Raw genomic sequence first — 12,474 nt, 5'->3', positions numbered from 1 at the left:
AGTAGACGAAATCGAAGAAGAATTCCTGCAACTCTTTTGCACCGCTTCTTTACCACTCCGCGAGTCCCCCCTTGCCAACAACTATTCATCCCTTGATGTTATGACGGAAGATGAATTTTTCAATCTCTATCCCAGTGATCCTTTTGACCCACCTATTGAGGAATGTCTTGCATATATCAAGATTTCTGATGATATGGACTTGATAGCTCTAGCTGAGAATCATTCACCTTCCATCACCAATATTCCCCACCCTCCACCTTTTCAAAGGAACCTCGAGTTTGCACTCGATCCTTTAGTTTCTCTTGTGCTTCATGATTTTTTAAATCCACCTAGTAAACAAATACTTCCCAAGGATAAACCACTTGACACATTCATTTTCAGACTTGAGACAGTCCCTAACTATACCATGAATGAGTTTTGTGCTAAACCCACATCCTCATTTTTTCCATGCTTTCCCTCTAAAACTTATCCCAATCCACCATATTTTCCACAACCATTCACTTTTCCACACTTATTCACTAGGACACCCTCTCGTTCAAAGATGAAACATAAGGTGCATGCTCGGTTATGTTATAGGTCTATCCGACTTCACTTTCATTCCACTAGGCTGCGTCGTAGGAAATCCTGGTGCTTGATTGTGTTTGGATATGTTTTCTGTGATATTTATTTTTATGGAACGATCCACAACTATTTAGGTTGTTGATATATGATAAACTGCATATTCATACATATGTTTAGATAAGTCTAGGAATCGACTTTAAAAAGACCCAAGTTTTAAATGTACAATACCAACTTTCTCGGAGTATAGGCCAAACAAAATTTTTAAACTTAAAAAGAGTTTTCCAATTTTGTTTGGGGGTGGCGATTTTTTGGTATTCATTTCAAATCATGTTGCCACCCTAAGCCTGTCATGTTTACTCGATTAGAGTTTGTGTTAGTTAGTGCATACAGGTTCAATTGTGCTTCATATTATCATATTATCTTTACAATATTTTTTGTTACAGTGCTTGCCAATTTTTATCAATGCTTTATGGTAAATTCTTTTCTTATCTCTTTACACTTTGAGGACAAAGCGTTGATTGTTTGGGGTGGGATAGAAACATTGCAAAAATTAGACACTTTTAGGATGTAAATTACGACTTTTTATTTATAAAATGTTAAAAATTATAAAAATTAGTTAGTTACATAATTTAATTGTGCCATTGAATTGTTTCATGAACCCCCTTCTCCCAAATTGTTTGGGGGTGGTATAGAAACACGATGTAAATGTTAAGCACATATTAGGTTGTATATTACGTATTATTTGTCTTAAAAATAATAAAAATAAAAATAAAAAGTTTATGCTATACACTTAGGAATATTGGTATTGTTTCTTTCTCTATGCTCTTAATAATCTAGAAGTCTCACGTAGCTTTTGCATTAGAATAGTTTTTAGAAACTTAGGTTAATATGTAGGTAATAATCTTTGCATCTATCTATAAATATATTACATGAGTATTTATGATTGTTTGGCAGTAAGTTTTTGAAATCTAGGCTAGAGTACTTATTCTACAAATCCTGTGAGAATATAGCCTAAAGCCTTATATGAGTGAAACATTTGAGAAATGACACAAGGGAGAAGTATATTCCGAATAGAGAAATCACACGCCCCACTTGCTTGACCACTATACCATGTCCTAAGAGAGAATTTAGGCCCTTTTTGGATCGATATAGCTAGAAATTCCGACCTAAGTATATTTTCCACTAGTCAAGCCCCGAGCCTTTCATTAGCCCTTTCATAAACCACAAAATCCTTTACCCTGTTACAAAACAAAACAAAATAAAAAATTCAACCTACCCAATTTAGATAAGTCCGAGAATAGAATAAGGAAGAAAGAAGAAGAGAAAAAACCACGTGTAAACAAAAGTTAGTTAATTGCTTCAAAAAAATGAAGAAAAGAAGTTTCCATCCAAAGAAAAGAAAAATAAAAATAGAAATAAAATAAAACTCCAAAAAATAGAATAAAAGGAGTCAAAAGCCAAAGAAAAAAAAAAAAAAAAATATGGCTAAGGATGGAAACCAAGTGTAGAAGCAAAAGTAAATAACAAGGTTTTCTCTAGTTACATAATCTGAAGACTCTATTATCTCAGACTTGTCCCTTTTGAATATCCATTTCCTTCCTTCTTAAACCATCTCCTAATCCCATGACACCTAATAAAGACCTCTAGCTTAATTAGGAATAGGTTAGTGGGATAGTAAGTGGCAGATGTGTTTGATCAACTTCGCTTCCTTATGTGTCATTGAGATTGTAAGGTAAAGTATGCCCACTGCTAATTTGGAGTAGCAAAACTTGAGTGGAAAAATCGAAGTGATTTTTGTCTTGACTTTTATGTGAGAACCTACTTAAGGACGCTATTCCAAAGTTTCAGAAACGGACCTGTTACTGCATTTCATAGCATTACTCATTGTATATATGTTTATTTGTAGATGATTGATTATTATGCATATATTAGCTTAAGTTTCGACATGATTATTCTATATTCATTGCTAGTGAGATGTATAGATAATTGAGACATAAATAAGGAAACAATAGTTTTATTTCTTAGTCGTTGTAGTATAGATGAAGTTTGTGAGTACCTTCACTGGAAAAGTCTCACGAGACTATAACTCGTCCACTAGGGAATTCCTAGTGGTTTAAGGCCTTATTGCATATGGTCAATGCAATCGCACTTCAATAAACGAGTAGATAGAACTCCATTTTTGGTCACTTATTCTAATTTCTCATCTTTGCTTGAGGACAAGCAAAGTGCTATTTGGGGGTGGTTTGATAAGAGGCCAAAACTGTAGTTTTAACCCCTTAATAATCATACTTTTAGACCAATTATGTGAATAATAAGTAATAGTTAATACTGATTACGTGTTTTTATGCATTTCAAGCTTCAAAGTCCATTATGTGCAGAAATGTGCCACTTTAGCTAGATAAAGGAGCAATGGTTGGTTGCTAAGGAGTTCTGTGATTAAAGGCCAAGATTCAAGAAGACAAAGCCTTTCTAAAGCCCGGTCAAAGCTGAAAAGTCAAAGTCAACGCGGCGTAAAAAAAGACACAAAGTCAGCAGAACTTCCGAAGACCAAATCTTTGGACTCAGACCTCGGAATTGGGCCTACCTTATGTCAAAACGGCCAGCTCGGAAAGAGATTTCCAATGGTCCAAGCCTTGACCCAATCAGAGGAGCAGAAGTGGACGAAATATCTGTCAAAGCCAACTGCAGCTGAAGAGCCCATTTTGGACTAAAGAAATTGGGTTTTGGGCCTGATTCTCTGGCCCAAAACATGGCTCCAAGCCCATGCACGATTTTTGGATCTGAAAGTATAAAAACAAAAGCTTAGCTCTTTGTTAATGGTAGATAGTTAGACCTAGATTAGAATTAGATTAGTTAGCCTCCATTAATGAGTTTTAGAACTTAGTTTTAGAATTTCATTTCTTGTTTTAGATTAATTGCTTGAATCATTGAATATCATTCATTAGATAAATAAAATAGTTATTATTCTTGTCATTTCAATTTTTGTTATTTCAATCTATTAGATCTAATTTCAATTCTTGTTATCATTCAATTCTTAGTTATTAATTAGATTTCGATTATTGTTTAGTTAAATTTCATAAAGTTAGAATCTTTGTAATATGTTGTATTCAATTTCAATGGGAAATAATGGTTTGATGAATCAAGGCTAAAACCTCCATTAGAGGGGTTGATGAAGCCTTGATGAAAACTTAGTTGTATAGTGTAGAAGCGTTGTAGAGTCTATTCCATTCTAGAAGGTCGTGTTTCGCCATGAGAATGGGTGGACGACCTCACATGCTAGTTATAATTGGTAGAAATGCCATGTTAATTAGGGATTAGAACGAGCAATTCTTACCGTAAGAACGTAAGAATTGGATTACAACAGTCTATTCTAGGTGATTAAGTTGGATTCGAGGTGGATTCAATTCCCCTCTAATTCTTTATCTAGATTCAAGAACATTAGTATTTCCATATATTTCGTAGTGACATTCAACATATTGCTTTTCATATTGCATCGTAGTATAATTCCCCCTCGTAAACCTCTTATTAGACTTAAGACCGACAAATTAGACTATAAAACATTACATGCTAGAGAACTAGGAGTGGAACGAATTTGTTACTCCACTCTATTTCGATAGAATTGAGAGTAGAAACTTTGATAAGCAATTTAGCATCGTAAGATAGTTTGTAGTTTTACTTTCGTATAGAGTTTAATCGCTTTATTTCGTAGGTAAAACTATTATTTTCATCGTTTATCAGTGTAGAAAATGAGTTCAACAAAATGGAGATGCGCAATGCCGAGCATTAAAGACTTTCGAGTCACCTAGTGGAAAGAGGGGACGATATGGCGCACGCAAGAGCTCAAATTTTGGGAATACTTTTTGGTCCACTGATATCGTGTACGAGCATTCGGACTGATCGTCCACTGAAATTTGCATTAGCAGAACGATGGTGGCACACCACGCACACTTTTCACCTTCCATGTAGTAAGATTGGTATCACACCACTTGATTATACAATGCTGACGAGTTTAAGTGTGGGCGAGAAGAAGCCAGTTTTGTTTGATTCAAGTATCGAAGATGATTTTGAAAGGTTGAAGACTCTACTGCCTTCGTTGTTTGATTTTGAAGGTAAACTTGTTCCAGGGAATATGGATGGTAGGTACATTTTGAACCTGCCCATCAGAGAAATATTCATGCACCAATTAGATTATGAATATTGTTTAGAACATGCATGAAGTTGACGCCTTATACTTGAACCCAAACTCTGTGGAGGAGGATGAGTTTATCAGGTTTTTTTTTGTTATATTTTTTAGGCCAAGTGGGTTACAACAGGAAAATCTGGGATTCAGGCTGGTTAGTTAGCGTCTTTGGTAGACCTTGATAACTGTGATGATTTTGACTGGGGAGGTGCTTTCATGGCACATCTATATACATGGCTTGATTTGTTTGTACAAACAAATGAAATGGGGAAGCAATGCAACGGAATTACTTTGATACCACAGGTAATTCAATAGGATTTAACTTTTAAGATATAATCTTTTATTTTGTTAGTTAAATATTATATAATTTAAATTAGATACACTTTCATTTGATTATTTCAGTACTGGTGGTATGAGTATTTGGTTTGCTTAAGCCCTATACTGAAAGAGGATTAAGATAAGGACTTATGGCCTCGCCCACAAGGATGGGCTGCAGACGGTCATGCTAGATTAAGGGATGAGGTCCATAATGATCTTCAAGCTGCTAGGATCCAAATAGAGATGAAAAGTGTGAGATCTATTGTTTGGAGTCCGTGGCAAGGTTCTCAATTTGAGAATATGCATATCTATCAGCATAATACTCTAATGCCGTTAAAAAGATTCATATTGCAAGCCCCTGATATACATGCTAGGTTCCTTGGAGATAGGGTGACTATGCAGACCATTGGATATAGATATATTCCTGCTCCCCCACCCACAGATATGTGTTATGGATGTATCAGAGAATTTGATTGAACGGTACGGTATCGCATTGAGAGTGCGTGGCCGAATTTTACTGATTATGTTGATGTGAACTCCACTCTTGATTATGACACTTATTGGCGGAAAGTTTATAGGGGAAGCTTATCTGCGGGTCCACTTTATAGAGGTGCAAACATGGATGTCGCAACTAGTCAGAGTTTTAGACGAGACGTCAAATTCCCAGAACCTGCAAGTTCCATAAGAATATCTAGAGTCTATCATGGTTATACACCCCCACCTAGTGATCCATATGACCCATGGTCATACCGCGTTGTTAGTTCTCAGGGAATGGATAACACATTTCACTTGGAGCGTTCGGTGCTTGTACCTGACTTACAATAGTTTAATGAGGTATATTTATATTTCATTATGTTAATTTAAACACACTATGTATATTTAATTTAGATACAATATTGACATAATGCAGGAAACAGTGCGTGCTCGATTATCAGATGAAATGCAAATCGACCAGGGGCTTTGAGCTAGTTTAATTGAGCACACTCAACAGTATTATGACTATTTAGACGAAGAACGAACGCAAAGAGAAAACACTGAGCATAGGATGGCTGAGATGACAAACGAATTGGCAGCCTTGGTAATTTTATTATATATTTTACATTTTCAAATATTTTTTCTATATATCAAATTTTATATTTTAATTGCATTGTGTTGATGTTTCAGAGAATAGTTACCGATATCATGCAGCAAAACAGTGCTCCTAATAAGAGAGGGCGAAAACAGAGAGGGAGTGGCAAGAGCAGTCAGGGCAGTGCTCCATAGTGATATATCGCACTATTTTGTAATAATTTAGTGATGTCATTGTTGGTTGTTGTTGGTTGTTGTTGTTTTTTAGGGTTTCTTACAATTTTTGCAAATCCTCTCAAATCGTTCTAATAAGACTTTATTGGTTCTACCTCCACGATTATCGTTATGTCTGAATATTTCACAAGTTCTATCCCAAATAACTCGCCTAAGTCCATAATTTGACAACGCAATATTACCCTCCATTCCATCAACTGCAACCATATGTGCTCGACACAATAATTCATCTTCAGCAGGGATGAATTCTAAATTACGTCTTGGAGGAGGATGACACTCCATATTTTGTGAATTGGCTAGAGAAAGATTAGTGAATTGGTGATCCATTTAATTAAATAAGAAAGATGAGTGAATTGGTAAAAAATAAGTGAGGTAGTGAGACAATATATATAGGCCACAAGGCCAACGGATCTAAATATATCCGTTCAGGCCCAACGGTACAAAATTGAGCCATTTGAATTTTTTATTAAAAAAAAAGAAAAAAATGCTGGACGGCAAAACTTGTCCTGTCCCACTCTTGGACGGGACAACTTGTCCCGTGCGACTCATTTCTATATTTCTCACTAATTTGGTTTCGGATTTGACAATTGTTAAAATTAAAACGGTGTTTTGACAGCGCGTTGGGGACAAAAATTGCCAAATTTTTTGTCAACTGTCACATTAGAAATCGATTTTAACAATGCGCTGATGATGCTCTTAGATTGCTAAATGACTCTATCGTTGTCTAACAGAGTAACAACTTAATAGGATCCGTACTATCTAGGAAATTACTTTTATAGTACTATTTAGGAAAGCTGCTTTCTTAAGAAAGAAATAACAAATCCACATTTTTGGGTTTAACACCAAAATTTTAGGATTTTATTAGGGCACAAGCGCCTAAAAACATGTTAGATTTTTAATTGTTATTCCTAAATTGTTGGAGACTGGCTTTTAAGTTTAGTCCGATTTGTATACTAAGTTTTTGTTTCCTTGTTAAACTCTTAATAATTCTTCGTTTAAAACACATATCTGGGGGTATGTAATTTAATCTGAACCACCACATTGCTTTCACGTGATTTAATCCTAGCCGCCACTCAGAATAGTCCTATTATGTTATATACTAGAAATTGTCCGTGACTTTGTCATGAAGCTTTTAAAAATAACCGTTTTCCTAATTGTTTCTTGTTTGTACATTTAACATTTGCACTTAATTGTTACGGTATATGAGATTATAGACAAGGAACATTTTTTTTTTGTTAAGTATACATCTTTATTTTACTTTACCTAAACATTGATGATCAACTAACCACGGTCAATAGAATTATATAGAACTTCTATGTGAATGTCCCAATAAACTTTGCAAAATCAAGTGTAAAAACCAACATGCCGTGTCTGTCCATTCACCAGCCACAACAGGCCACTACTTGGACCACACACTGATTTCACCTCAAATCTCAATGCACCACATTGAAATACTGATAAAGCTTTCTCATGTGATACAGGCGCATAAAGTTAAATTTCCACCACACTAATATCTTTATACAAAAAAATTAATAAGGGAAAAAATAATCACCAAGTAAATGAATTATTTAAGTTGCAAAATTACGAAGTAAAGTAACCAAAAGACCACAACTTCCGCAAATAAGGATGACATATAGGTTTATTCCAACAAAACTTCTGGATACACGATATTTGTAGTGCAATTAGAAACATCTGGTGGAAGGATGACACTAATTCTTTTTGATGATATGCATCTTGAGGGGGCCACATACAATTGTCAATGACTAAAAATAGGTGTCTGTAGATCTATCCCAACGTACTCGACTGATTGTCCTTGTGATTTATTTATCGTCATTCCATACGCGAGTCTTACAGGGAATTGATGCTGTGTCATTGGAACTGCCATGTCATTAAATGAAGACGTCAAAGAAATTCTCGGGAGAAGTACTGGCTCACCTGCTTTGTCTCCAATTAAAATCCTAACCTGAATCACTTTAGGAGCACATTGAAGAACTATTAGTCGTGTTCCATTGCAAAATCCATTTCTTGGTGCTATATTTTTTAGCAGCATAATCGGGCTCCCACGTTTTACCTTTAGTTGGAAAGGAGGTAAACTTGAGGGATCAAGTGAATTCAAAAACTCACTTGGATAATCACCTCCATTCGCGGGAGAGTTGCCATCTTTTTCAACTGATTTATCTCCTGCTAATTAAATATTCAATAACATCTCCAGGAAACAATTTTAAGGCAGTGTCATTGATTTCCTTAACATCATCATTACGTGCAGCTAGAATAGTACGCTCTCTTAGAAAATCAGCTGAAGTTGTGCCCTCCACGTTCAAATTTGGGTACATACACAGAGTAAATGAGTTCTTCGAGATTTCTGCAATGTCGTATCCCAGATGGAAGCTTTACCGTATCTTTTGGATTCGTTCCAATCTAAACAAATCAGTTAAACTTAGACGATGAGCTACTATGTAAGAGTATTTGCAAAAATACAGTTCAAAATAAGTGGTTAAAGTAGATATTTTACCTCTTTCAAATAGTTTGCAAAGTCAATGTTATCTGGCTCTATCATATCAAGCCGCAAGTTTTGAACCAGATGCAAGACTTCCACATGTCTCCAGAGCGGAGATCGTCTCAATGATGCAGTGACAAATTCTTCACGAACACCTTTCGGTATAGCAGACAAAATTTGCCTAAAATCCCCTCCGAGAATCACAATGATTCTACCAAATGGCTGCTTATTGCAACATAAATCCTGGAGCAATCAATCAACAGCTTCTACACAGTGTCTGCTATGTTGCATGGGAACTTCATCCCAAATAATAAGTTTCGTCTCTTTGAAAAGTTCGGCTTGCAATGAATCTTTACCAAATCCACATACTGTGTCTTCTAACACATCTAGTGGTAACCTAAATGTTGAGTGGGCAATTCGGCCTCCGGACAATAATAAAGACGCAATTCTAGAAGAAGCCACCATAATCATGATATTACCAATACTACGACATGATGCTGCAATTGTATTGTATATAAATGTTTTTCCAGTACCCACAGCTCCATTTAAGAAATATAATTTTCCTTTAGCATATTGTGCACAAATTCCGCATTGAAAGCTTGGCGTTGCTCTTCATTGAGACGACCGACATTATCATTTGCCACCTGTTATAGTCCCTCATACTGAAGTTGTTGTTGCTCCAAAATAAGTCTATTGCCAACTACCTTATTCCAATTTTCTCTTGGTAGTGGCATGTCTGGGAAATCTGAAAGTTTCTTACCACTCTCAAAAAGGATTTGGTCCAATAAAAATAAGTCGTAGTCTTTTACTTGGTCGTCACATGGAGTTGAAATGAGAAACAATGTTTTCATCTTGGGTGCAAAATCATCACATATTTGTAATGCAAATCTATCCCACAATAGTTCTGGACGTGTTAGAGTGCACTCTAAAAGGATAACACTGAAAAGTCTTCGTAATTGATACCCAGTTTGCATCATAGCTACCTCCTCTAAACACTGTTTCCACTCCTCATCATCTTCTAACAGTCCCCGAGTTATACATGCGACTCTAAATGTACTATATGGAACACCATCTACAAATTTCAATGATTCAAATGATTGCGGGCCCTTTACAACAGTTAATAACAAACGAAGATAGAAACGTTCACCTGCATTTGGACTTGCAAAATACATCCGACCAATAGCATAACAACTTTTGCTCCTAGGTCTCCAAATTTTCTCAGACTTGTCATAAACAAAGTGTTGAGGGAATTCTTGATAAGTGTACTTTCTAGCATGTGGATATTTAGAACAACATTCAAAGAATGCATTTAGAGTTGATTTATGACGCTTTGCTTGAGCAATAATTTCTTTCATCGGTTATGTTGCTTTATAAATAACCCGATGCATTCCAAGCAAGTGGACTGCCAAGCGAACGACATTTGGTACCTCCTCATGCATTCTAAACTCTAATAGACACCACACAGCTTATGGTGGTTCGATATACCTCCCATCGATGTACTGTTGGATCTCATCATTCGCTCCAGTTAGCACCATAGTTGTTTTGTCAAATCCCTTGTAAATATACTTAGTGATATATTTGACCTCCCGAACTGATGCACATACTTCAACGTTAATGTGGCAGTCAAACATTTCAGATAGATACAGATTGTACGGAACAACATTTCGGTTGTCAACGGTATGCTCACCTCTTATCTTGCTTTTGACCTTGTACACTTTTCCTGTGTTGCGATGCATATAAAGAGGGTACCCTTCTTGGTCCATCATTGTCTTTTCAACAAATTCTCGTGGATAATGGAACTTGCACTTGCCATCTTGCATACACGGTGCTTCTGGGTTTTCAGCACCACACAAAGCATGAATCATATGCACTTCATAATGGTCTGAAAGAGTGCAGGTTGAGTGTCTGGGTCTAGAATCTAGGTAGAAACTATTCGATCCACTTGTTTAGTGGTGCGAATCTTATCCTCATGCTGAAGGAATATGAGAGCGTGCATGTGTGGGAGGCTACGTTTTTGAAATTCAATTGTGTAAACATGTGCCACTACACGTCCAAACACGTCATTTTTTAAAATTTCATTCATTATCGCTTTTCGCTTCATCTCAAATACTCGGGCGACCAATGCAAGTTTATCCGATGTTGTCTGGTGACTCTTTAGCTCATTTTGAATTTCTGGCCAATTCGAATTTGCAGTAACCGTAACAAAGATATCCGGATGTTTATTGTATCGTGTGATCGCCATTGCATCTTGATAAATCTAATACATATGCCTTGGACTCCCTGTATGAGACAATGGCAGAATAAAACGTTGGACCACTTGATATGGATTCAGTCCTTGTGCTGCAACATCTATCAATCCTGAATACAACTCTGCATGGATCTCAGCTTGATGATCTCTGAAATAGCGCAACTTGTTCTGTTCGGTTGAAGCCCAACCGTCAACAACAAATTCTTGGTATAGAGGCCCTACCTGCAAGATCGTTGAATACTTTGTCAGGCGATCAAACAAATGATAAGCATAGTACTGCGTCTGGGTCAAACGCCACATCTATTGGACGATTATTTATGACGTCCCATTGGCGTAGATCAGGAGACCAACCGAGTTCTCCTCGAGGAAATAAAAGAACATAATGCAGTGGCAAATAAGTGGGATTACACTCACTTATCCTCTCTAACCCTCCCCCTCTCAAACGAAGAACAATATCTCGCAAGCTATCAACCTTATTCCCATTACCTGGTAATACCACAGCAATTTCCTCTGTAGACGGAAGGTTATATTGTTGTTAGTCACTACCAGAGCTGTAATGAAGACAGACAGAAATATTGTTGTTTGCAGAACCATTTGAATTTAAAATCTCAAAAGCATTCTTATAGAACTTGTAGAAGTCGTTGTACTGAATAAGAGTGTCTTGAATGATTTTTAAGATGTCCCGTGACAAATGAGGATTCCGACAAAGGCGATGATTCAAAGCCTTATTTCCATCATAAAAGTAAAATTGTGAATAGGCAGGATCCAGGACCTGGATCTGCCAGCAGTGATCCGACTCTATGGTAGAGTCCTCCGTGTATAACAAATGACATTGGACCACGCCCATGCAATACACGCATGTCCGGATTAACACCAAGGCTTTGTAAAAGCATTACACGCATTGTATGACCGAATGTGCTCACAAAATGACCTCACATTGGCATCAGATCCTTCATACAATGATTTAAAGGCAGGGGGCAGTTCAGAAAGCAAAGGCAATTTGATATTTCCTTGTAAACAGCACATCCCAAATAGAGGTCTATTTTTTGTTGACTTTGATAGTTGTTCATCTTTCCAATGTAAGGATGAACAGAATCCACATTGCACATCCATTTGACCAAGATAATGTTGTCCTTTCTATGGAGTAGGTACATCTACATCCATTGGAGAGGTGAATACTCGTTGCATGCGATTCTTTTCTTGGTGAGCGCGTTGAGCCAATTGTCACCGAGTAGGTACTAACCCTCATGAGATAGTATGTTGAGAAAGAGTTGAAGCAGTAGAATTATGAGAAACATTGTAAACGTTTCTGTTGTTATTTCTTTTCCTTCCTGAATCCTAATAGAGAAATTAAGTGTCAAAAATTGA

General features: G+C 36.6%; 2 protein-coding genes across 2 annotated transcripts; both read right to left on the bottom strand.

Moving 5' to 3' along the window:
• Positions 1 to 9,505: 9,505 nt before the first annotated feature.
• Positions 9,506 to 10,213, bottom strand: LOC147486194 (uncharacterized). Its single transcript, XM_086573674.1, has one exon. The coding sequence runs from the start codon at positions 10,211 to 10,213 to the stop codon at positions 9,506 to 9,508; it is 708 nt and encodes a 235-aa protein (XP_086429800.1).
• A 111-nt stretch (positions 10,214 to 10,324) lies between these two features.
• Positions 10,325 to 10,723, bottom strand: LOC147486193 (uncharacterized). Its single transcript, XM_086573673.1, has one exon. The coding sequence runs from the start codon at positions 10,721 to 10,723 to the stop codon at positions 10,325 to 10,327; it is 399 nt and encodes a 132-aa protein (XP_086429799.1).
• Positions 10,724 to 12,474: the final 1,751 nt, after the last annotated feature.

Source organism: Coptis chinensis, chromosome 7 (genome assembly GCF_015680905.1).
Source record: "Coptis chinensis isolate HL-2020 chromosome 7, ASM1568090v1, whole genome shotgun sequence".
NCBI classification, from domain to species: Eukaryota; Viridiplantae; Streptophyta; class Magnoliopsida; order Ranunculales; family Ranunculaceae; genus Coptis; species Coptis chinensis.
Note: the sequence above shows the minus strand (reverse complement) of the source record. Positions and strands in the feature narration are given on the sequence as shown.

Bases quoted from the DNA above. Each gene is read 5' to 3' on its own strand.
- LOC147486194 (XM_086573674.1), bottom strand. From the start codon at position 10,213: ATGAAAGAAATTATTGCTCAAGCAAAGCGTCATAAATCAACTCTAAAT.
- LOC147486193 (XM_086573673.1), bottom strand. From the start codon at position 10,723: ATGATTCATGCTTTGTGTGGTGCTGAAAACCCAGAAGCACCGTGTATG.